A 27955-nucleotide genomic window follows, 5' to 3' on the forward strand; every position below is an offset into this window, starting at 1 on the left:
CCATAGGAAAAAGCAACATGAAGCAAATCTCAATTGCATATATGAATGCAAAATTGTACAGTAAATTCAATTGATGGCATTGACAACCCTGTATGAGACAAAACAAATATTAAAACGTATATATTTTAGAAACATCACATTAGAGCAAGTCAGAATAAGATAGTGTGGGCAAGAGGAGCAGGGATTTAAATACAATGAAACTTGTCACAACTACAACTAGAAAGCATCTGAAAGTGCAAAGCCCATCCGCTTCTGCTTTGTATTTTGACTTCTTCTTTCTAAACATGATGAAAACAGGTTAAAAAAAAATACAAAATAATTGACGATTTTAGGTGACCTTGACATTTTGACCTCAAAAGCCACAGTGACCCCACAGTGACAGTGACCAAATACGCAAACCCTGCTCAAATGTCAGGTCAATTGGATGAAAACCAATGATATTATGTGATGCTGACCTTTTACCTTTTGACCAAATTATTAATTTGATTTCTGCATATTCTCATAATAAAGCTTTTTTGAAAACTTTATGACAAAAAACTCAAATGGTAAAATAGTTACAGCCCAGGCAGGCAAGATAGACAGACAGACAGACAGACACACATATAATTGGTCGCAAAACCAGCAGGGGGCGGGCTATTGACTCCCGGTAAAGTGAACACATGTATGAGGATATACACACACAGACACATACCACGTGATGTGATTGGTTGCGGATCCATGTCCAGGTCTTCGTGCTGAGGTGACACACGACTTTGATCCTTTTGCTGAGGCCCTATGTACAAAAGAAAAATAGAACACGTTTTTAAATATATATTTTTTTTTTTTACAAAGTTATTTGTAAAAAAGTTAACTTTTTTTATTATTTGTTAGTTATAAACAAAGCTAACTTTTAAACAAAGTTAACTCATTCAAATTTGTCATAAAGTCGGACAACTTTACATGATTTTAGCAATAATTTGCCATTAAGCAAACTCATGTTGAATCGCCTCATTCCACAACAACTCATTCCAACAATTTAACATCAGCAATGGGACAGCAGAGAGCAACTAGAGTGATCCTGGGCCTAGCTATACTCGGCTTTGATGACCAAGAGGCTGAAACGGACAAGACGTTTTACATTAGAAAGAAGGTGATTGCGAGGGGAACGAATGGATATGCTTAAGATAATAAAGGGTAGAAATAAAACGGTGCAGAATGATTTTTGGACAGAATGGACACTGGCAGGACAACGGGACACAGTTTAAAAGTACAGAAGAGGAGAGTTAGGATGGTCGTAAGCCAGGAGTTGAATGCAAGGCATCTGGAAGTAGTATGGATGGGGGAGCACTAAGATGTTGGCATGATTGTGCAGCTTTGGTGGGCCTATTGGCCTCTTCCTGCATTCTTCTTCTTCTTCCTCATTCGTATGCAGCACAAGGCTGCGGGGTAGCATCGTTGGCTGAGGGCACAGCTGTGCTGCTGATGCAATGACCTCTGCTGGTTAAGGCAGGAATTTGGAATTTGTTCCTGGTGTTGACGATAGCTTGCCTATTCTTCGTGAAGGACACCATGGGAACTTTAACATCCACCAACGAATGCTGGCAAATGGGAGGCCAGTTTTACATCCATCTGAGGGACAGCACACATGTGGATGAGTCACCCTGCCTGTGAAACATCAGGATTCAGGACAGTTTATAGCTGGGTCGGGAATTTAACACAGACAAGAGCACTTAGAGGTGAGTGTGCCTACCACCAGGCCATCCTGTCAGCACTCTTCCTGCTTTGAAGTTCTTTGTATTTACTTGATATCACCAAAGGGGTGTGGAGTATTCGCAATAGTAATAACTAGCCGAAACCCGTGGAACATCCACGGAAGGGAGGATGTGGTGTAGTACACCGCGATCGACGACACCAGCACAAATGCATGCTCTGGATTGTCCACTGAGTGGCTGGCTTGCTTTCGCCTTCGCCTGTCCAATCAGCGGACGGCTTGCTTCGCCTTCACCCAGCCGACGCCAATACGATGGCGCGTGGAACATCCACGGAAGGGAGGATGTGGTGTATGGATAGAGTGTACCATTATGGATGGCATAGGGGATTTGCTTGTCCGAGTAAGAGTTAGGAAGAAAGATGAGAATGAAGAGTGCGTATATGAACAACGATCGCCGGCACCGGCACAAATGCATGCTCTGGATTGTCCACTCAGTGGACGGCTTGCTTTCGCCTTCGCCTGTCCAATCAGCGGACGGCTTGCTTCGCCTTTGCCCAGCAGACGCCAATACGATGGCGTGGTAAGATGGCGCCGTATCGGCAGTTAATCGGATGCTTTTGGGCCCCAACGTCGGCTAATTCAGATTTTTTGAGTATGGCTGTATGTGATAAACAAAGAGCGCAGTTCGTAGATCGTAAATCCATTAGTGCCGTGGGCATCGGGTCACTGGGTGCGGCGTAAAAGGGATAACAAAGTCGAGTCCTTACGCTATTATTATATAGATAACAAGGAGAATAAGACCTAAAATGTCATAGCCCCCATGGTTTTAGTATTTTGCTGTATGGAGTAAAGGCCGCCAGTCGGCCATCTTTGGTCGGATGACAAAACAAATTCCTCTGCATATGTAATATGTATACTCTCATGTATTGTCTTTGTGCCAAATTTGAATAAAATCAGTCCATGCATGTCCGGGAAATGTTTGAGGACACATTTAAGTAACAAAATGGCCGCCAGTCGGCCATTTTGGATCTGATCTCGAAAAACAAGGACGTGCATATGTAAGCTGTAATTCATTATCCGATTGAAAAGGTTGAACAAGATCAGTAAATGCATGTCCGAGAAATGGTTGAGGACGTGGTCAATATCGGGTTTTTTTACAACTAAAATGGCCACCAGTCAGTCATCTTTGATCGCATCGTTAAACAACATGAAGTGCATATGTACACTATCGTGTGTTGTCTTTTTGTCAAGTATAAATAAAATCAGTCTATACATGTCTGAGATATGGTTGCAGACGCACGCATGGACAGACGGACGAGACCTAATCCTGAAGCTCCAGTTTCGGACTGAGTCCAACGGGGGCTAATAATATCTGGCAATTCCTTCATGATGTGATGTCACAACTGTGCGAAGCATTCTTGGTATTTCCAAGATGGCAATGGAAGAGCACGTACGTTCTCGGGAACAGCGTTTGTCTAATGACGTTTCTGGTGAACAAAACTGCCAAAAAGCTACTCTAAAGTTTGGTTATGCGTGTATGTCACACAGAAGAGTGTATGAGTCATTCAAAAGTTTTACGAGTGTATTTGGATAAGTTCAAGCTAATCCAGAATGAGAAGTGCAAATTAACTTTGAACAGATAGTTCCCAAGAATATATTAAATATTCAAACCCCAAACACATTGTTGCTTTATTCATTTCCTAATGTCCATGTATTTAATGCCAAAGTACATGATGTCCTTGTCCTACACCTCCGTACAAGCTTATCAATGAGACAAATCTCAAAAAAACTTTTTAATGTCTATTCATCATTTTCACAAGCTCAAAATCCCAAACGCATCGAATATTATAAAGAAAATAAAGGCATGACCCCATCAAAGAAAAACATGCAGTTGGTGCTCTAAAGCAAAAATACATACATTGTGATGTTTCAATTATTGCTCTTCCCTGAGCCTAGATTTTGATAGTTTTGCGAATCACGAACAAAAAGATTAATCTCCAAAAGTGTATGATTTCCATGAGCAAATAATCATTTAATTAAATATCAATTCTCAGTTCACAGTGAATGAATGAATGAATGAATTCATTCAGTTCACAGTATTCAATTAAATATCAATTCTCAGTTCACAGTAACGGTATTCAATTAAATATCAATTCTCAGTTCACAGTATTCAATTAAATATCAATTCTCAGTTCACAGTATTCAATTACATATCAATTCTCAGTTCACAGTATTCAATTAAATATCAATTCTCAGTTCACAGTATTCAATTAAATATCAATTCTCAGTTCACAGTATTCAATTAAATATCAATTCTCAGTTCACAGTACCGGTATTCAATTAAATATCAATTCTCAGTTCACAGTACCGGTATTCAATTAAATATCAATTCTCAGTTCACAGTACCGGTATTCAATTAAATATCAATTCTCAGTTCACAGTACCGGTATTCAATTAAATATCAATTCTCAGTTCACAGTATTCAATTAAATATCAATTCTCAGTTCACAGTACCGGTATTCAATTAAATATCAATTCTCAGTTCACAGTATTCAATTAAATATCAATTCTCAGTTCACAGTACCGGTATTCAATTAAATATCAATTCTCAGTTCACAGTATTCAATTAAATATCAATTCTCAGTTCACAGTACCGGTATTCAATTAAATATCAATTCTCAGTTCACAGTATTCAATTAAATATCAATTCTCAGTTCACAGTACCGGTATTCAATTAAATATCAATTCTCAGTTCACAGTATTCAATTAAATATCAATTCTCAGTTCACAGTATTCAATTAAATATCAATTCTCAGTTCACAGTATTCAATTAAATATCAATTCTCAGTTGACAGTATTCAATTAAATATCAATTCTCAGTTCACAGTATTCAATTAAATATCAATTCTCAGTTCACAGTATTCAATTAAATATCAATTCTCAGTTCACCGTATTCAATTAAATATCAATTCTCAGTTCACAGTATTCAATTAAATATCAATTCTCAGTTCACAGTATTCAATTAAATATCAATTCTCAGTTCACAGTACCGGTGTTCAATTAAATATCAATTCTCAGTTCACAGTATTCAATTAAATATCAATTCTCAGTTCACAGTATTCAATTAAATATCAATTCTCAGTTCACAGTATTCAATTAAATATCAATTCTCAGTTCACAGTATTCAATTAAATATCAATTCTCAGTTCACAGTACCGGTGTTCAATTAAATATCAATTCTCAGTTCACAGTATTCAATTAAATATCAATTCTCAGTTCACAGTATTCAATTAAATATCAATTCTCAGTTCACAGTACCGGTGTTCAATTAAATATCAATTCTCAGTTCACAGTATTCAATTAAATATCAATTCTCAGTTCACAGTACCAGTGTTCAATTAAATATAAATTCTCAGTTCACCGTATTCAATTAAATATCAATTCTCAGTTCACAGTATTCAATTAAATATAAATTCTCAGTTCACAGTACCGGTGTTCAATTAAATATAAATTCTCAGTTCACCGTATTCAATTAAATATCAATTCTCAGTTCACAGTATTCAATTAAATATAAATTCTCAGTTCACAGTATTCAATTAAATATCAATTCTCAGTTCACAGTACCGGTATTCAATTAAATATCAATTCTCAGTTCACCGTATTCAATTAAATATCAATTCTCAGTTCACAGTATTCAATTAAATATAAATTCTCAGTTCACAGTACCGGTATTCAATTAAATATCAATTCTCAGTTCACAGTATTCAATTAAATATAAATTCTCAGTTCACAGTACCGGTGTTCAATTAAATATAAATTCTCAGTTCACCGTATTCAATTAAATATCAATTCTCAGTTCACAGTATTCAATTAAATATCAATTCTCAGTTCACAGTATTCAATTAAATATCAATTCTCAGTTCACCGTATTCAATTAAATATAAATTCTCAGTTCACAGTATTCAATTAAATATCAATTCTCAGTTCACAGTATTCAATTAAATATCAATTCTCAGTTCACCGTATTCAATTAAATATCAATTCTCAGTTCACAGTATTCAATTAAATATCAATTCTCAGTTCACCGTATTCAATTAAATATAAATTCTCAGTTCACAGTACCGGTATTCAATTAAATATCAATTCTCAGCTCACAGTATTCAATTAAATATAAATTCTCAGTTCACAGTATTCAATTAAATATAAATTCTCAGTTCACAGTACTGGTATTCAATTAAATATCAATTCTCAGCTCACAGTATTCAATTAAATATCAATTCTCAGTTCACAGTATTCAAGGCAAATTAACTTTCCACATGGTATATCAGTATTTTAGAAAACGTTTTTCCAAAGATAATGTCTGTGAAGGGTTGGAGAATAGCCTCGGTATGCATACCCATCCCTTAGCCATCTAGCCTGGTTTCAAATCCTGGCCCAGCTATAAACTGTCAGCCTGGTGTTTTGCAAGCAGGGTGATTCATCAATGTGAGTGCCGTCCCTCGGATGGATGTTAAACCAGTTGTTAAACCAAATTTGAAGTTGAATGCATTGTGATGTTTAAAAATCTCTCTCATTCCCTGAGCCTAGACTTTATTTTATATAAAAAAAAATGTTTGCGTTACAGATTCACCATTCACTGGCTGACAACCAGCAGACAAGCAGTTATAAAAAAATTATATGAAGTTTAATTACTCAGGGTGATAGTGAAAACAATAGTGCCATAACTGCTGAAAAAACAAGCATTCTGAGTATTGCGCTGCAATACATGTCTCCTACCGGCAGTCTGTCGTCCGGAAAACTGTTGGGGAAATTACCAAAGTTCAAAGTGCCATAACTTTGTCAAAAATGATCGAAACGTCGTGAAGTTCGAACGTGATCTGTACCTTATCATGAGGAAACCATGTACCAAGTTTGAAATCGTTAGCATTGAGAGTTTAGAAAAAAAAGTCCGGAAAACTGTTCTTTGCGTGACGGACGGACAGACTGACAGACTGACAGGCAGACTGACAGACTGACAGACTGACAGACGGAGGGACAGAGTGCAAACCTATAGTCCCCTCCGGTGTACATCGGTAGGGGACTAATAATAATACAAGAATACATGACTATACAGTAAACTAAATAAATAAATGAAAACTCACTCATAGAGCGACACTTGGCAAAAGAGAACAAAGTAGAATGCCACTCAGTAGAGCATCCTTTTGACCTCAAAAATAATTGATGGTTGAATTATGTGACCTGATATGCAAATCTTCTTCAAATTAAGTTAATCGGATGAAAATTGACAATTTTAGAAATCTGGCCTATGTTGACCTTTTGGCCTATGTTGACCTCAAAAATAGTTTGTGGTTGGTTTCAGTAAGCTGATATGCAAATCCTATTCAGATTTCAAGTCAATTGGATGAAAATTGAGGATTTTAGAAGTTAGAAAAAAGTGGTTGACTTTTGGCCTATGTTGACCTTGTGACCTATGTTTATCTCAAAAATAGTTGATGGTTCAATTCATTTCGCTGATATGAAAATCCTATTCAAATGTAAAGTCAATCGGATGAAAATTGAGGATTTTAGAAATTCGAAATTGTTGTTGATCTTTGGCATATGTTGACCTTTTGGCCTATGTTGATCTCAAAAGTAGTTGGTGGTTGAATTCAGTTAGCTGATATGAAAATCCTATTCAAATTTCAAGTCAATTGGATGAAAATTGAGGATTTTAGACATTTGAAAAAAGTGGTTGACCTTTTGGCCTATGTTTACCCGGGTATGTTGAGGGATTTTTTTTTTTTTTTTTGTATACAAGATCGAGGCTCGTAAAAGAGGTAACATTAATCACACAAAAAGTCAAACCGACACACAAAACACAAAAAATAAGGGGAGCGGCAGACAAGATGGGGGGAGAGGGGGAAGGACACAAACACAACATTTGAGAGCAGGGACAACAGGAGAAATGTGGGAGGGAGAGGGCTTGGGGAGAGGAGGCATGGGAAGGGGGGGGGGGGGGGGAGGTGAGAGAGGTATAAAACACATGGACACTGCTAGGACTTCCAGGAAAGAAGTCGGAATTTAAAAAACGGGAAATAACATAACATAACGGGAAATAAACCGAAATAACAGACGGGAAAATGCCGAGATATATATATTTTGTTTAAATCGCGGCATGGTCAGTCATACACCGCCTGAAATAACAGATGGGAAAATGCCGAGATATATTAAAAATTCGTCCATTTGATGATAATCGTCACGATGAAATATTAAATTTATACGTCGTCACAATAATGTGGAGAGAGGAGATAGCTTCGTTCACGTGTCGCCACATATGGGAAATTGCCGAGATATATATTTTTTAAATCGCGGCATGGTCAGTCATACACCGCCTGAAATAACAGATGGGGAAAATGCCGAGATATATTAAAAATTCGTCCATTTGATGACAATCGTCACGATGAAATATTTAATTTATACGTCGTCACAATAATGTGGAGAGAGGAGCATAGCTTCGTTCACGTGTCGCCACACACGGGAAATTGCCGAGATATATATTTTTTAAATCGCGGCATGGTCAGTCATACACCGCCTGAAATAACAGACGGGAAAATGCCGAGATATATTAAAAATTCGTCGCCACACACGGGAAATTGCCGAGATATATTTTCACTTTGCACAAAAATAACATCAAGTAATCGAATCAATAGGAATGTCCTGTGCCTATAACAATATAACATCGACGTTATAGGCACAGCTGCATCTAGGCATTGTGTAACATCGACGCGGCTTTTGTTTTAGTTAAAACTTTTTGTACTTGTTAAAAGAAGAGTGGGCAAAACTGTCAGTGGAGAGGTGAAGGAAGCTCATTCATGGCTAGAGGAAACGCTTGACTGCAGTTATTAGTCCCCTACCGGTGTACACCGGAGTGGACTATAGGTTTGCACTGCGTCCCTCCGTCCGTCAGTCTGTCAGTCCGTCACGCAAAGAACAGTTTTCCGGACTTTTTTTCGAAACTCTTAATGCTAATGATTTCAAACTTGGTACATGGTTTCCTCATGATAAGTTACAGATCACGTTCGAACTTCACGACGTTTCGATCATTTTTGACAAAGTTATGGCACTTTGAACTTTGGTAATTTCCCCAACAGTTTTCCGGACGACAGACTGCCGGCTGGGGACATGTATTGCAGCGCAATACTCAGAATGCTTGTTTTGTCTAAAGGCTGTGCTGTGGTACCAAATATGAAGTCGAGGGTGTCAATAATTTTGTCAATGCCATTTCTTTTTATTTTCTGATTTAAAAGGACAAATTAAGTTCTGAATCTTATTATAATAGAGCAAACGTATATGGTTATGTCGTTATGTCGTTATGTTTATATGCGACGAAAACGTTTTCTTCTTCTTCAAATAAAATAGACACCCTTTTAATTAACCCTCTTAATTACGTTAAGAGTGCTGAGACCCCTCAGACCTTTGATGACCTTATAATTCCCCCAAGACCCTTCAGACCATCAAGACCCCTGAAGACCCAAAATACCCTGAAAACCCCAAAGACACAAAACACCCCAAAGACACAAAATACCTTTCAAGGCCCTGAGGCTCAAAAAGACCCTGAATACCCAAAAACCCCAAAACACCCGAAGACCCAAAACACCCCAAATACCCAAAACACCCCGAAGACCCAAAACACCCCGAAGACCCAAAACACCCCGAAGACCCAAAACACACCGAAGACCCAAAACACCCCGAAGACCCAAAACACCCCGAAGACCCAAAACACCCCGAAGACCCAAAACACCCCGAAGACCCAAAACACCCCGAAGACCCAAAACACCCCGAAGACCCAAAACACCCCGAAGACCCAAAACACCCCAAAGACCCAAAACACCCCGAAGACCCAAAACACCCCGAAGACCCAAAACAACCCAAACAAAGACCCAAAACACCCCGAATACCCAAAACACCCCGAAGACCCAAAACACCCCGAAGACCCAAAACACCCCAAAGACCCAAAACACCCCGAAGACCCAAAACACCCCGAAAACCCAAAACACCCCAAAGACCCAAAACACCCCGAAGACCCAAAACACCCCGAAGACCCAAAACACCCCAAAGACCAAAAATACCCTTAAAGACCCAGAGGAACCAATATACCCATAAGATCCAAAATCCCCTGAAGACACCGAAGACCCACAAGACCCCGAAGACCCAGAAGACCCAAAATACCCTTAAATACCCCGAAGAACCAAAATACCCCAAAGACTCTTAAAGACCCAGAGGAAACAAAAGACCCTTAAGACACAAAAGCCACTGAAAACACCAAAGACCCAAAAGACCCCGAAGACCCAAAACACCCTTAAAGGCCCAGAGGATCCAAAAGACCCTGAAGACCCAAATAGCCCTGAAGACCCAAAACACCATGAAGACACAAAAGACACTGAAATGGTCAAAGATGCCTAAAGCTCTGAAACGACGTGTGGTGAGGCGCGCGGGGCGCACCCAGTCACGCTCGTCAAAAACAAAGGTTCTGTAATATTAACAGTGAAATAAAGAATTGTGGAAACCAAATACTTTTGTCAATTTCAACTTATTTTTCGAGAAACTTTTGAGTTATTTGAAAAAAGTGCAAGGGTGCCAATGTTTTTGGCCATGACTATGTCCATGCATGTGTATACACACACACACACACACACACACACACACACACACACACACACACACACACACACACACACACACACACACACACACACACACGACTTGCTTCAGACAAACAGCCAATGAGCCTGAGTACCACTACCCAGAACACTGGTTACAAACGATGCTATCCTTCTTCATTTAATTAGTTTTTCTCTATGCACTCAAGGGGCGATTAAGGAGAATTTCCTCCTCCCCATGGATGGTTGTTTGTCCGCGCTCTATCCTTTGCTGAGCGTGAATATGGGAAGCAGCACGTCCCATAAATGCAGTCTTTCACCGACTCATCCAGTGTCGGAATCAAATCGCTGACCTAAATGAGCTTAAGTAAAGTTTGTTTGAAGTATTTAATCAAATTGAGCTCAAGTCAAGCATATTTTCGATCTCAATTTGGCCAATGCTCGGCAATCCGTGTGATTGAATCACAGCGAGAAGGACATTTGGGCGATTGTGGCTGTGGCACATCATTTCTTCAGGGTAATCAGTTGGTCCTCTTGGATCAAGTCAAGGACGAGATTGCAACAAAGCACTAATCACTGCTGATGAATTCACTTGCAGGCCTTTAAACCCAAGAGGAAGAGAACAGGATAACATTTCTTCCTTTTACAAAGGAAGAACAAGTTCTTCAGATAGTGTAGACGACTTGCTTTATGTAAACCACAGTGTATTTCATGGAATTTAAACCAGCCACTTCAATTTAACACAATCATTTACAGTCACTGAGAGGTAAGGTGTGCACTGCCTTCAGAAAGTATTCACACCTCTTGACTTTTCACATTTTGTTTTGTTACAGCCTGAATTTAAAATGGATTAAATTAAGAATTTTGTCACTGATCTACACATAATAACTCTGATATAGACAGGATTTTTTTTTAAACTAAAATAAAAAAAAATGAAAACCTGAAATGTCATGAGTCAATAAATGCACTCCAAATTGAGCTCAGGTGCATCTAATTTCATTTGATCATCCTTGAGATGTCTCGACAACTTCATTGCAGCCCAATAGTGACCAATTCCATTGAATGGACATGATTTAGAAAGAAACGCACCTTTCTATATAAGGTCCCACAGTTGCAAATGCATGTCATAGAAGAAATTACCATGAAGTCCAAGGAACTGGCCATAGAACTCTGAGATAGAATTGTGAGGAGGCATAGATCTGGGGAAGGGTAAAAAAAACAATTTATAGAGTGTTGAAAGTTCCAAAGAGCACAGTGAGCTCCATCATTAGGAAATGGAAAGAATACGGAACTACCCAGACTCTTCCTAGAGCTGGCCGTCAGACCAAACTGAGCAACCGGGCAAGAAGGACTTTGGTCAGGGAGGTTACCAAGAACACAATAACAACTCTGACAGAACTACAGAGTTGCTTAGCTAAGATGGGAGAACCTGCCAGAAGGACAACAGTCTCTGCAGCCCTTCACAAATCTAGGCTTCATAGGAGAGTGGCCAGAAGAAAGCCACTCCTGAGAAAAAGGCCCATGACAGCATGCCTGGAGTTTGCAAAAAGACACGTGAAAGACACTGAAAGCAAGAGGCAAAATATTATGTGTTCTGATGAGATGAAAATTGAACTCTTTGTCCTGAATGCAAAGCGCTACATCTGGCGGAAACCGAGCACAGCTCATCACCCATCTAACACCATCCCTACAATGAAGCGTGGTGGTGGCAGCATCATGCTATGGGGATGATTTTCAGTGGCAGTGACTGTGACACTTGTAAGGATAGAGGAAACAATGAATGGAGGCAAATACAGGCAAATCCTTGAGGAGAACCTGATTCAGAGTGCAAAACACTTGAGACTGTGGTGAAAATTTGCGTTCCAACAGGACAATGACCCCAATCATACAGCCAAAGCAACAGTGGAATGGCTTCAGAACAAGAACGTGAAAATCCTTGAGTAGCTCAGCTAAAGCCAAGACTTGAATCCCATTGGGAATCTGTGGAAGGACTTGAAGATTGCTGTTCACCAACACTCCCCATCCACTTTGTCAGAGCTTGAGCAAATCTTCAAGGAATAATGGGAGAAACTCTCCAAATCCAGGTGTGCAAAGATGCTACATACATACCCAAAAAGACGTGAAGCTGTAATCACTGCCAAAGGAACTTCTACAAAGTATTGACTCAGGGGGTTGAATACTTATGTAAATGAGATATTTCTGTATTTCATTTTTAATTATTTTGTAAGGATTTAAAAAAATGTTTTTGCAGTTTTACATAATGGGGTATTATGTGAAGATCAGTGACAAAAATCTCAATTTATTCCATTTTAAATTCAGGCTGTATCACAACAAAATGTGAAAAAAGTCAAGGGGTGTGGATACTTTCTGAAGGCACTGCATGTACAAGACAGGTGACTATTTTCTAACTTTACACCACCAACTCATCCACCAATGTGATTATTTCAGATTGTCTTACAGCTACAAGCATCGTCCTCTGAAGCTAAATGGAATCAAGACACTAAGAGAAAAACATAAGGGCAATACCCCTGGGTGCTCACCTGGTAGAATAAAGCAGTATACTACACTGACTAAAGGTATTTTAAACTCCATCATGGAATTTTTAACCAATATCAATGGTTGCTAGAAGACAGGGCAGCATGCACTATCATACTAACGTCAATCATAAGACTTTAAACAAACAAACAAGAAGACGTCATGCAGAGCACGATACTTGGAAAATCAGAACCTCCCCCCCCACCCCCCCCCCCCCCCCCCCCCAAAAGGTTGCCACTGATCCATGAAATTGTCCATTTCATCAAGATTAAAATTGATGATCTTGATCAAAGCTTGGGTTAATAGGATGAAAAGTGAAAATTGATGATTTAAAGAAGTTTCACCTTGAGTTGACCTTTGACCTTTTGACCTCAAAAATAGTTGGTTTCCCAATTAATTGAGGCACTATGCAAATGCTGTTAAATTTTCAAGTCAATCGGATGAAAATTGCTGATTTTTCAGATGAAAATTTATGATTTTAGACGTTTGACCTAGAGATGACCTTTGACCTTTTGACCTCAAAAATAGTTGGTTTCCCTATTTAGTAACTCAATGTGCAAATGCTGTTCAATTTTCCACTCAATCGGATGAAAATTGAGTTTTTCAGATGAAAATTGATGATTTTGGAAGTTTGACCTTGAGTTGACCTTTGACCTTTTGACCTCAGCAATAGTTGGTTTTCCAATTTATTGACTCAATATAAAAATACTGTTCAATTTTCAAGGCAATCGTATTAAAAATGGCGATTTTAGAAATTTGACCTGCAGATGACCCTTGACCTTTCACCTCAAAATCAATAGGCTTCTCATTTGTGACAACCTCTACAACTTGATGAAGTTTCATCATGATCGGTTTAGAATTGTGACTTGTAGGCCGATGACAAACAGACAGAATAACAAACACAACCGATCAACATACTTGAAAAATCTTCGATTTTGCAAATAAAAATACCTATTTAGGGGGGAAACTCCCACCCCCCCTTACCCACCATACACCTCCAAAGGGGCAGATTTTTTTTTAATGCCGTGAACAAACTTTGGTACAGCACGGGTGGTGAAGGTTGTGGTCAAGTTTCATTGAAGTCATATGTGTAGTTTCAGAGAAGAAAGCAAATACCTATTTTTGGGGGTTAAACCCGGACCCACTTTGACCCCTGTAGACTCCCTTAAACCTAGACTTTCTTAGTGCTGTGAACAAACTTCGATACATCATGGGGGGTGAAGGTTGTGGTCAAGTGTCATCGAAATAGTGTGTGTAGTTTCAGAGGAAAAAGCAAATTCCTATTTTGGTGGGTCAAACGTGGATCTACCTTGACCCTCAGTAGATCCCCTAAAACCCCGATTTTTTTTATTGCCATGAACAAACTTTAGTCACAACACAACACACATCATTGTGCCAAGTTTGGTCACAATCCCATTAGCGGTTTCAGAGAAGAGGTTGCAAGTATATACGGACTGACGGACGGACGGACTGACGACGCGCCATCACATAAGCTCCCTGGAACTTCGTTCCAGGTGAGCTATAAAAGAAAAACGGATTGGTTTAGTTTTATTGGTAGGGAAAATTCTTCCAACAAATGGCACCAGATAGAAGTCAGTCATCATATGTACCACTCATAATAGACAGGTTGGAGGGATGACAGGAAGGGCAGAAGCGTGGAGGGGAGGGGGGGGGGGGGGGAGTTGGTGGAATGCTTCATAAAGATTTAATTCGCTTTCTATTGTAATTGTGTTGAAAATCACTGGATCCTGGAAATTATTATTTCTTAAGCAATTTGCTTCAAGTCATGTAATGTAATAATTCTGTGAATGGGAATGCTGCTTCATACTCAAGTTTCTGAATTACATTTCGTGTTTCATTACCGCACGCCATTCCAGTTCCAAAGAGATTGGTGCATGTGGTTCATTTTGATTTTGAAGCTGGAAATTTTCACCTTTCGATCTTAAACTTGTTTACATGTTGTTCTCATCTTGGAGCTGATTTCATTGAATGACGACCGATATCAAACTGTGTTAATAATTATTAAGCAAGTTATTAAGCTTAAGCTTAAGTTATTAAGTTATTAAGCAAGCAATAACTTTAGAGCATTACAGGTGTCTCAAACAACTTTACGAAGACTCGAATAACAAACAAAACAGAAAAGCAACAATTCTTACCTAAGGAAAGAGTCAAGCCCATTCTTGGAGACCGATGGGGGAGAGGTGTTGTTTGTCAAAGAGGGCCAAGTGGTAAGAGGTGGAAAGAGGAGTAGGTGGAAAGCAAGAGGGCTGTCAAGTGCTTGTGATTGGCAGGTGGTGGTAAACCTAAAGCCACAATTGGTATTCCCAGCGGAGCTCTGTGTGACAAGGTTGCGGCATCACATTGTCATCTGGTCAGGTGCAACATGACAGGTCATCTTAGGGGAATTGTCTGAACCTTGGGAAGAGAACATGGAGGAGGTGCACGAGAGGAAGAGAGGAAAGTACAGTGAGCTGGAGGCAGAGTGCCGGGAGAAGGATTGGCGAGTTTCTTGTCAACCATTTGAGGTGTAGTGTAGAGGGTATATTGGCAATTCCTTTTCTGCATTTCTTGCTCGGCTTGGAGTGTGTGGGACAGAAAGAAGGAGGATGTGTGACAGAGTGGCCCAGGTTGCCTTGAAAGGCTCACTTTGGATTTGGAGGAAGTTTATGGAGGCACAGTGTAGGTTGAGGTTGTGGGTGGTGGTTCATTTCAGCCTGAAGGGGTAGTGACTGAGTGTGGAAGAGAAATGGAAATGTGTGAATGGTGTGTGTGTGTGTGTGTGAATGGTGTGTGTGTGTGTGTGTGTGTGTGTGTGTGTGTGTGTGTGTGTGTGTGTGTGTGTTGCAGGAGTGGGTGTGGTTTTGCATGAATGTGTTTTTGCTTGAGTGGTACATGTTGTAAGGGTAGGTGTTCGGTTGGTTAGGTGTAGTTTTTTGTGTGTGAGTGAGTGGGTGAGGGGCTGTGGATTTTGGGAGTGGAGGTGGTTTTGTTGTTGTAGTCTGTTTTCTCACTGGCTGGGAGTGGGGGTATGTACACATCCAGGTGAAGCTGCTGCATGTGGATGTGTACATGCCCCCGCTGGCCCACCTTAGCTGATCATATAGAGGTTGAAGGGCCGAAACGGGATGATGCTGAGGACCTCGACTGAGGACCCGGTCAGTGAGGCACACTTGTGACCAGGTGTATTTTGAAATTATATATATATATATATATACACACATGTACATATCCATACACACACGTACATACATTCAAAGAAGATCAAGTGAATCGGTTGAAAATTGATGATTTATGTGACCTTTGACCTTTCGGCCTATTGAACGAAAAAAAGGCTTCCAGCTTGTCAGTACCTCTACGAGGTGGTGAGGTTTTGTGAATATTGAGTAAAAATGCGACCTGTAGGTGATTGACATATAAAAAACAGAGACAGAATAACAAACCAGACCAACTAATATACTTATGAATCTTAGATTTCACAAGTAACACACGGAGAAACAAACAGGGGTGAAAGCATAACCTCCCCGTACGCCTTTTTTTCAGGCAGAGGTAAATATATAGTGTGTGTCTATATATATATATATATTCCAGAAAGGTCATTTTAAAAAACAATATTATTTTTTTTTAAATAATTAAAATTCACCCTACTTTATTTACCTTTCATAACGACCGTTTTAGTAATTAATTTTAAATATAGTTCTTATTACTCATACAACAATTTAGCTTTCAACTGAATTTACTTTTTATCTCTTCATTTCTATGTTGTGCTTGCACTTGAAGATTATCCTTCCTATGATTGATCGTCTCCTATATCAAATGGACTAAAGGAAGACAGAGTTGTGAAAAAAAAAGGATTCTTCATGAACCTGCATTACATGAACGTTAAACATGAACCTTAAAGAAAGAATGACAGATGAATGTCAAAGAGACGAGGATTTCTTTTTCACCAGAAACCACTTTATCTGAGATGGGTTTTTTTAATCCAAAAGTGAGCTGGTAATGTATAATTGAAGTCTAACCACAGCACAAAGAGTTCATTAAATTTCAGCTTTCACCCATAAAAACTAGAGACATTGTGCAGCTTCAAATAATTATAACTTACATCTCGATACAATTATAATTCATAACATGTTAGGTCCTCAGTAGGTTTAACTGCAAAGTAATTTTATCTGAATGAAAAAAAATTGTCAGTATATTTTCTCAGAACAAAATTTTCTCAAATCTCTATTTGATTATCAAATTATGGCTTTCAATTGGTGTTACTTAATCATGTAATTGGCAATATTCATATTTCTTGGATATTATAAATACTTTCTGCTTGTCCTTTACACTAGTGCAAGCCTTCCATATTAACAAGATGGTATACCATCCAATCATAGGTATATCATCCACCCAACAATGACGACTCGCTGATAACTCGCTGATAAACTCCATTTCCTCCAACAAGGAACAACTCATAATCACCCAATCCAGCTCTCTTTCTCATCTGCAGTGGTTTCATCTGTTACCATGCCAACAACCCGCTATGGCATTGCAGCAAAGGTCTTCTGTGACTCCATGGGTTTGACCCAATCTGTAAAATTCCCAACACGGATTTCTCCGACTGGTAGGTCCTCCCTCCTGGTCCAAGTAATGACCAACTTTCCATCCCAATCTCTTTTTGCTCTTCTGCTCACATTAGTTCTTCTGATCACTTTCTTGTCAAGGCCCATATCTCTCTAGCTATTGTAAGAGAGCAACCTCAATGATGCAGAATATGGCTGTTTTCACAAGCCAACTGGCAGGGACTTCAATCTGCCCTCTCAAAAAGAGATTTGACCACTACCTCCACAGCACTTGATATTGATTACACATGGGAATACTTTTTTTTCTTCTTTTTGTATACTGAATCGAGGCTCGTGAAAGAGCTAACATTTATTTCACAAACAAATCAACCAGACAAACAAAATATACAAAAAGAGGGAGCGGAAGACAAGATGGGGAGAGAAGGGGAAGCACACATCAAAAGTCTACTGTCTCTCACGCACCGCTTTATCCAACCCAGACTGTGGATATCCCATCCATATTGGTACGTGTTCCTTCCCGACCTCCTGGTCTCGGTATACCTCCGAACCAGACATTGGGGAAGGTTCTTTCCACTCACAGGGTTCCAAGTGAGTGGAAAGAACCTTCCCCAATGTCTCTATATTCCCGTCTTCGAGCTTAGAGTTGGTCCCCTCCAGTGATCAACGGAACGATGTCGACTCGAAACCAGAATCTCATTCCGAGGGCAAGCACAGACACGCCGCCCAAAACGGCACCAAGGCGCACGCGGCCCAAAGCGGAGAAAAGGGTCACGTGGTTAAAGTGGCACAAAGGCGTACTCACGGCGACTGGGAAATCCAACGGCCCCCTCCAGACACGAACTTTCACTGTTCACGATCGGCGAGCCACAAAGTAATCGTCAGATGCCTCGGTGCACACACACACCACAGATACGTCTGAACGCGGTGGAAACGGTTGACGAAGCAAGGAAAGTTTGCTCGACGCGCAAAGCGCACGAGTCAAAATGGCGGACGGCTCGTACTTGAGACGTAATCACACGACGATGGTTCCTCCGAATCCAACGCCAACCTGACACGCAGGTTTGATCAGTCACAGCGATAACAACTCTATCGCGGAATCCCTTTCCAGGACACCCAAAGTTCACTCGTGTCTCTTGCTCGACAACGTTCGATCCAGAACGCAAAGCAACCAGCTTCTTCTCCGACTTTTCTCACCGCCTCCTCTTCCTCGCTCGTCGTTTTCCGGTGCAAGATTTCCTGTATCATTTTAAGTTAACCTTTTAAACTTTAGATAGCTGTTCCTGAATAATAAACCTTTTGAGAATAATAATAATACCTAATATCAGAAACATGTCAAGTGGGTGAAAACCCCAATAACAGAAGTTACGAATCCGTAACAATACTCTCGACCCTGGTACCCCTAAACAGTGGGGAGGATGTCGCTATCAAACAACTTGCTTGTCCAGATTGGAAAGCTAACCCAACTGAGGGTAATTGTCATTAATTCAATAAGGCCTCCAACAAGTGTGTGTCAATCCTGAGGAAAGCCAGAAAACATAATGTGCAAGGCAATGTAAGTGTGTGACAGAGAAGAAGGATCTCAGGGTTGTTGTGGATACAGACTTAAGCAGCCAGCTCAGTACCAAGCAACAATAGGAAAAACAAATAGGGATGGAGTTGAATGTGCAGGGGAGTCATTTATCAATCGGAGGTGGTGGTGTTAACTTCACACAGGAATTCAAGACAGGAATTGAATGAGGCTTTATCTCGATTATTGTGTTCAGGTTTGGTCACCATAATCTGAAGAAGGATACTGCAACCTTAGAGTAGGTTCAGTAGAGAACTGCAAGATTAATTCCTGGGTTACATGGGATGAGAAGTGCGTACTGAGCGATAATGCGCTTTGTACATTAGAAAGCAGGTGATTACGAAGGGATCTCAGAAATGTTTCAAGATAATAAAGGGCATAGATGAAGTATATTCAGGGATTTCATTTTACTAGGATTGACAGCAATATGACGAGCATGTGTAGCTAGATAGTGACGAAGAGGAGAGATAGGGCAGAAGTGAGGAAGGGGTTATCACATGGAGTCGTTAATATGCAGAATGGTCTTCATGAGAGGGTGGCCATGTCAGCGACTGTAGATATAGGTTTAATATATAATTTGATGGGTATCTACAATCAATGAGGATAGAGGAAATGGTCATAAGCATAGTCAGAAATGGGCGGTAGACTGTGATTATTTGGGTGTGATGTGCGCAGGGGCGTCGAGAGGGGGAGTCAGGGGGGATGCTGCCTCGGGGCCCGGGGTCCGTTGAGGGGCCCAAGCTTCTCCTGGAATATATTTTAAACAGTACAGTGAAACCGCTCATCGGCTCATCCTCATTTCCTCATCGTTACATTTAAACCCAGAAGCTGATTTTGCTTTCTTGCCAGAAACAAAACAACATTTACCGCTGTTAATGGTGCGGATAAAACTTTACATAAAATGGTTATTAACCAGAAATGTGCGTTACAAAGAAATGGGTTTGCATCCTGTTTGTCCAAAAAAAAATCATTAACCATCTTTTCACATATTTTTTTGCCAATCTTATGGAGAAATAGTGTTCAACAGTCGAGGGTGCGAATTGACTCGATCGGTCCAAACGTCCCGCTATCTCCTGTATGTTTGATCAAACGGCTAAATAAAAGTGACCATTTGTTTTTTTAAAGTTTTTTGTTTTTCATTAAAGAAAGTTCCTTAAAAAGTTATAAAAGAGAGAAACGGTGGGGGTGGGGGTCCTGAGGTTGTTTGCCTCGGGAGCCATGCTGGCTCTCGATGCCACTGGATGTGCGTGTGTACGTGTGTGTGTGTTGTTGGTTGTTAGCTCCATAATTTGGGTTTTAGAAGATGGAACGGAGCCCTCCCAAGTCTCGAAGTTTCCACCTCAGTTTCGGTAAGGGACCATGATTCATGGACCAAGATGTGAAGTTTTCTTATTCTCAAAGTTTTGTTCCAAGGGCAATTTGAGGATCTTCACCGAGCCTCGGACAGATTCCAATTACAGTTTGTTTGTCGTAATATTCCCAGGGATGGTTTTTAAGATCTCTGTAAAGTTATATTTTATCATTTCCATTGCTCCAATAAATTAATCAATGGTACTGGGTGTGTGTGTGTGTGTGTGTGTGTGTGTGTGTGTGTGTGTGTGTGTGTGTGTGTGCGCGCGCGCACAAAATGTGATGTGCTATTGGGATATTGAGATGTTCATAGGTTCTTGATGATCGTAGATGTGGATCATCTTATAGATGTGTGTCCTATTAAAGTGTGAACATATCATCTGCATTAATTCAACCTCCACCCATGAACTTCCCTCTGCCCACCTCCTACTCAATACCCCCAAAAAGAAAAATGCAGAAAGTTCTCTCAAATTTTTAAAAAAAACATATCCTTCCTTCTCCCTGTCTCTCACCCCCTCCGAGCCCCTTCCTTACCATGACCACCGCCACATACCACACAGGTTAGAAAGCACTGCTTAGTATCAAGCAGGCTGGGAGGGGGCTTCGCATAGGCAACATAAGCCAAATGGTCTTTTCCTGTTGCTTCATTAACGGTGTATGTTTCCTTTTCACAAGTGCAGTGCAACCTTGAACTAACCTCACAAATTAGTGCGAAAAGGACATCTGAAGTTATGTCATGTTGTGGATGGTAAAAGGTTGTTTTCATGGAAAAGGAAGACTTTTTTTTTCATTTAATGAGATGACTTCAGGTGATAACTATAATGTGCGTGCTAAATTTAGAACATATGCACTGGCCTTGTGCACAACATAGGTAAAGCAGATTGCAACCACAACATGGAGAGGTAACCTGACTGATTGTAAATTTAGGTCACTCCTTAAAGATTGCAACAAGTCTGTGTCAATCTTGAGGCAAGGCAGAAAACATAATCTAAAATCTTAACGCCAAACATTCCAACCAATTTCCTTCCACCAAGTCATGGTGGTGCTTGTTAAGTTCCTCTCTGGTGTATGATACCCCTCCATAACCTACCCCATCTCAAATGGTATCACTGCAGACCCTACCTGAGATAAGGCATACTTAATTGATTAGAAGCTGGTATGAGAAATGGAACATGTCTTTCAATCCTAGAAAATATCACGGCCTCACCCTTTCACCCAAGAAGGATCATCAACCAACGAACCTATTTCTATTGTCAGCCACTGGAAGAGGTTCTTGAATTACTAGGCCTCACCATCAGCCATTACCTCTCCAGGTCCAACTGTATAACGAAGAGGCCCTCTAAAGAAAATCACAGACTGGACATCTTCAATCGTTCCAAATCGTTCATTGAAAAACTAAAGCTAAAGCTACTCAGAGCCCTCAATGCATTTATCCATTGCTCAATGGAGTACTTCTCTCTGCTATGGGCTGGCATCCCAGCACCACACCTGTCCCTCCAGGATTCTGTGGAATCGAATACTCTCAAAATTATGTGAATGTGCCGCTTTGAGGCTGCAAACAGGCAGTAAGTACATTGTCATGTCATGCTAGCACCCATGAATGCGCACCCACTGCCGCCCCCATCACTCCCCCAATTAAACCTGTCCAATCCAATCCTTACAGGTTCCTGGGTTTCCTTCACTCCTCTTTCAATCTATTTTCCTGTTCATTCATTCCCTTGCTTATTGTGTCTAACTGTTTCCCCCACTGTCACACTGTCAGTCATCTCCTGTCGCTCTTCTCACTCATCTCGCTCTTCCATGAGCCTCAATCTTGTAAAGAAAATAAAATTGTCCATTGCATATATAGCTTTACCGAAAGAGGACTACCTTTGTTGTTAGACGCTCTGTCATAAATTATAATAATCCATAATCACATATCATAATACAAAACTAAAACAATAAGAGAAATCTCGAAAAGCTTAATAATAATTTCGGTGAATTGGTCTTGTTAATTCAATAAGATGAGATCAGATCAAGTACCATGCTCTATACAGAGTGGGGGTTCTGCTCAAGGGGTTTTTTGGCTGAGGTTAAAATCCTGGTTGGGTCACCATTCCGACACAAAGGCAGAGATTTGCAATTTGGCCAGGATGCCGCCGACAGCTCATCTACTCTTCATGAAGATCCGTGGGATCCTTAAAGTCCACCAACTAATGGTGGCAGATGCGACGCCCAATTTAACTTCCATCCGAGGGTTGTCACACGCACTGATGGATCAAATGAGATGATGAAAAAAGGAATAAAAGGAGATTTTACCATCTGGCTGCTTAATTCAGTATTGTCCATTAAGGAAATAGTCTTATATGGTCAAAAGCAAAGCTTTTGAAATTAATTTAAGAATTTTACAATCTTACAATTTTAGAATTTAAGAATTTAAGAATTTAAAGAATTTAAGAAAATAATTTTTGAAAATAATTTAAGAATTTTAGAATTTTAGAATTTCAGAATTTCAGAATTTTTGAAAATAAATTCTGAAAATATTTTTTGAAAATAATTTTTGAAAATAATTTTTAAAAATAATTTGTAAAAATAATTTTTGAAAATAATTTTTGAAAATAAATTTTGAAAATAAATTTTGAAAAGAATTTAAAACTGTTTGGTAATTCTGCTACATTGGGAAAGCAGAGGAAGACGTTGCATTCAGTACAAGACCAAACACGGGGGAATTTGCAACGTAACAGAAAGATTGTTTTTTTTCTCTGGCGTCCTGATGGGGTCGAGGCGTGCGATGTCTTTCCTTCAGGCTGTTGTGCATCCCCAGCTACATCTCCATAATAATTTTTGCTGACGGGCAATATAATTTTGCATTTTTTGTTGTTGTTGTTTTGCTTGTGTTGCATGCCATTCACAGTTTTAATGCTGGAATGCTTCATGAGGATAGGACTGGCATGCAGCAAAATATAATAGGTAAGTCAATTCTTAATAATGATTCACTTCAGTTTATAAATTTATACGTCAGCTTTTTTTTTTTTTTTTTTTTTTTTTTTTGTATACAAGGTCGAGGCTCGTGAAAGAGCGAACATTAATCACACAGAAAGACAAACCGACACATAAAACATATAACATAGGGAGCGGTAGACAAGATGGGGAGAGAGGGGGAAGGACACAAACACAACATTTGAGAGCAGGGACCGAGAGACATGGAGACATCGAGAGATCTGAGAGAGGGCGAGGGCTTTGGGGGGGGGGGGCGTGGGAAGGGGGCGGTGGGAGAGGTATAAAACATATGGACACTGCCAGGACTTCCAGGAAAGAAGTTGGAATTTCAAACAAGGTGGATCTGGGGTGAATTAGCGGGGGTAGAAAAGATCAAGGTTTTGGATGGGGGAAGATAAGAGATGGTGGTGAACAGCTGTTTTAAAGACCTGGAGGGAGGAGTGGGATTGAAGGGAGTGAGGGAGTTTGTTCCAGAGGCGGGAGAAAAGAGGAATGAAAGAGTGAAGGTGAGCAGAGAGCCGAGATTTCGGCAGTTTAACCATCAGAGGGTTGCTGGCAGATCTTGTGCGACCTGTAGGAATATTTGGGGGACAGAGCACAGAGAGAGCTGGGGGTGCAAGGCCGGAGAGGAGTCGGTAGAAGACAGAAAGACCACCTACCTGCCTGCGGTGAGTGAGTGAAAGGCCCTCAGAGATAGCTTCATCGCGGGAGATTCCAATAATTCTGAAAGCTTTGGTTTCAACAGCGTGAAGCCGAGCTAGGTGTGAGGCAGGAGCACCGGCCCATAGGGGAGAACAGTATTCCATTGAGCTGCGGATGAAAGCCTTGTATGTGGTGAGGAGCTCAGGTGTGCCGAGGAAGGACTTCGCACGACGGAGGATGCCCAGTCGGCGACTGGCTTTGGAGGCCAGCTTGGAAATGTGGTTTTCCCAAGAAAGATCATGGCAGATAGTGAGACCCAAAATCTTGAGCGACAGAACTTCTTGGAGAGGATTGTTGAGAAAGTAGATGGGAGGGTTGTCCAGTCGATCTTTTCGGAGAGACATAGTAAGAGTGTGAGATTTGTCAGGATTGAAAGACATGTTCCACTTGTTTGACCAGTCTGTGATTTTGTCCAGGTCTTCAGAGAGTGAGGAGGCAGCAGACTGCCGATCTGAGGGATGAGGAATGGAGCGGCAGAGAGTGGAGTCATCAGCAAAGAGATAGAGAGGATTTTCGAGAGAGTCAGAGAGATCATTGATGAAGACCAGAAAAAGCACGGGGCCCAGAACACTGCCTTGGGGAACTCCAGCCTGAACAGGAAGAGGAGATGAGAGAAACCCATTCAGGGCCACACGTTGACGACGACTAGAGAGGAAGTCCGCCAGCCATGCGTGGAGATTTCCATGGATACCAAAGGAGGAGAGTTTGGTGAGCAGAGCGGGGTGCCAGACCGTGTCGAAGGCACGTGATATGTCGAGGGAGACAGCTCTAATTTCCTGTTTGGCATTGAGGACCTCCATCCATTGTTGAGACAGCAGAAGCAGCATGTCCAGAGTAGAGTGACCTGGTCTGAAACCAAATTGATGATCAGAGATCAAGCCATTGGAGAAGAGGAAAGATTTCATATCCGAAGCAATGATGGATTCCATGACTTTGCTGATAATTGGGAGAAGACTGATTGGTCTGTAGTTGCTAGGATCTGTTTTTGCACCTTTTTTGTGCAAAGCGGTGATGTTGGCTGATTTCCAAGCAGATGGCAGTTGACCTTGAGCAAAAGAGAGGGTGAAGAGAACAGAGAGAGGGTGAGATAGAGCAGCAGAGCAGGATTTTAGGACCCGTGGGCTGATGCCGTCGGGTCCAGTTGCAGAATCAGAGTCGAGGGTTGACAGAAACTTTTCCACCTTGTCAGGAGGAAAGGACACGGAGTCCAGGAGCAGCAGGGTACGACTGGGTATGGTGGGTACAGAGAGGGATGGGTTTGGGACACAAGATTTAGAGGCAAACACAGAGTTGAGGCATTCAGCTTTTTCACGTGCGGAGTCAGCTGTGTAGCCGTTTGAGGTAAGGGAGGGGATGGAGGGGGAACAAACACCAGAAACGGATTTGACCAGATGCCACCAGGATTTGGAAGAGGGAGACAGATAAGAGAGTTCGGTCTTGAGAACGGAGAGATATTGTTTCCTGGCTCTCCTGAGGGTGGACACACACTTGTTTCGGGCTTTGTGAAAGGAAATGAGATTTCCTTCCGTTGGATTTGCTTTCCAGGAGACGAAGGCAAGTTGTTTCTGGGCAACAGCCTCACCACAAGATTCCGTGTACCATGGACGGGAGGAAGGGTATGACAACTGAAGACGAGATGGGATAAATCTGTGCATGAGAGAGAGCAATTTACTTTGGAAGAATTCCCAGGATGAGTTGATGTCAGAGGTGGTAGAGATGGGAGACCAGTCCAGATGATTGATGGCTGCTTGAAGACCGTGCCAGTTGGCCTGAGTGAAATGCCAGACTCGTCGACGCTGAGCAGGCTCCCTGAGGATGGTCAGAGAGATGTCCACTTTAACAAGGACATGATCAGATGATCCAATCGGAGCAGAAGAAGAGTAGCGAAGATCTGCTGTAAATTAGATTTATTATCATTTTTGTTGTACTGGTAATGGTTTTTAGCATGTTCACATCAGTCTGTTGCTGAGGTTCAGCGTCTGGCAAAATTTATTGGGTGGTTTCATTGCATGGAGTCCAATTGAGCTGTGAAGCCATGTTTCAACACTAGTTACCAGATGAATGGTAAAGTTACCTGGATCTATATTGGGAGTATTAAGGATCCTTCAACATGATGCAAACCAATGCCGTCAACCATGATAGTGCTGAGGTTTTTCAGCAACCATCTTGCTGAGACCTTGTAAATGCCCGAAGTAGACGTCGATGATGGTGAAAACGCAACATTGAGAAATTCCAATTTCTGTGGATATGTTGTTGACCTTCATGTGGAGATTATCCATGATCACTGCCTCGACCTGAGCAACAGCATGTTATTAATTCATCGATTTGCTATCAGTCCTGCCCCTGGTGTTATCTCGAAGGAACTCTCATCCTTGCTTAAAGTCACCCACCCATTTGGAACTGTAGTGGGGCAACTTAGCATAACAATTGTGCATTTTGTGAGGAAAGCACCAAATTTGGCACGCTAGTAGACTATCATATTATGAAAAGATCTGGATATTGGGCCATCTCAGATTCAGAGATTTGATTTTTGCAAGATTTTGATTCGATTGGGATCGAAGAGAACACCTTCTTCGTCTTCTGTACAGTGAAGTTGCCAGCCCTGAATTCTCTGGCTACATCTGGGTGCTTCATTGGGAGTGCAACCATGTCCCTCAGGTGAACAGGGACCCACCTGGCATAGTGTGTGTGGTCTAAGGCATGGAACCATGGGACCAGTTCCGTCAGGGCATCAAGGAACATCGTGAATGAAGCCTGCCGCAGAGAACGCACATAGACCAGTACCAACATCTCTAGTTCCAGCACAGTTGCCCAGTACTGAAAGTTGGGAATGTCTTCTCCTCTCTGGTGACACCAGTCTTCGAACTCAGGCAGGTCTTCTGCATCATCAGCATATGTCATACAGTGGCGTTCATACGCACGGTGTTGCAGGATGTGCAGTGCCGCTGCAGTGATTTGATGAGCTCTTCTTGTGCGGGTGACGTGCGCAGCTCGCAGGAAGGAGTCGGCCGTCCCTGGCGTTGCAATCTCAGCTTGAAAATCTGCAAAATCTGCAAATCTTGCAAAAATCAAATCTCTGAATCTGAGATGGCCCAATATCCAGATCTTTTCATAATATGATAGTCTACTAGTGTGCCAAATTTGGTGCTTTCCTCACAAAATGCACAATTGTTATGCTATATTTAGCTTAGCTGCCGGACTATTGTAGATGATGAGGGTGCACCTTCACCTTACATGGTCATGGTGCATCTGTGCATTTCAATGGAGTGAGCACCTTCTTTGCATTAATTATTGACACCTCAATGCTCACTCAATCTTTGTAAGAACATAAAATGAATGACGCAGCCAACATGGATTCTACTCTGAAACAACAAATGATGTCAAATGAATGAGTGGTGGTGGCAGATCATCCCACTCTGCAAACCAAGCATTCATGCTGCTAAAGTAAGCTCATGGGAAGGATTATGCTGGGTGGTTTGCTTACTGGGTAGTTTGGTATTTTTCTGCTATGTGGTTTTGCAATAACTTGCCTACTGTTGATGAAAAACAACCTAGGATATATTTTGTCCATCAAATAATGCTATCGGAATGTGAGCAGGATCAGGTTTATCATGCACCGCAGGGTCAGTGGTGCACTTTGTGATGAAACTTTCCATGGGTGCCTGGTGTGGGCAAATACAAACTTAAACTAGAGCAATACTAGACCGTGTCACAAAACCCAAAGATCTTTGATTGATTGACTGATATCCAACCAGAATTGAAACTTCACCACAACCTTCATCATCCATGACTTACCCATGTTTGTTCAAAGCATTGGAAAAATTGGGGTCTGAGGAGGTACTCCCCAAAATAGGGGGGGGTTACTCCCTAAAATATATATTTTGTTGTTTGTGTGTTTAAAGTCTTATGATTATGTTAGCATGATTCTACA

The 27955-nt window shown here is 41.0% G+C and overlaps 1 protein-coding gene across 1 annotated transcript in view; it reads right to left on the bottom strand.

The window, feature by feature from the left end:
• The window catches only part of LOC137433895 (protein TANC2), a 471451-nt gene that overhangs the window by 363065 nt on the left and 80431 nt on the right, over nucleotides 1-27955 (bottom strand). The window contains exon 2 of the mRNA XM_068126367.2: nucleotides 692-772. Coding sequence (XP_067982468.2) covers nucleotides 692-772 — 81 coding nt within the window. The remainder of the gene's footprint in view (nucleotides 1-691; nucleotides 773-27955) is intronic.

This window comes from Myxine glutinosa, chromosome 10 (assembly GCF_964187855.1).
Source record: "Myxine glutinosa chromosome 10, kmMyxGlut1.1, whole genome shotgun sequence".
Taxonomy (NCBI): domain Eukaryota; kingdom Metazoa; phylum Chordata; class Myxini; order Myxiniformes; family Myxinidae; genus Myxine; species Myxine glutinosa.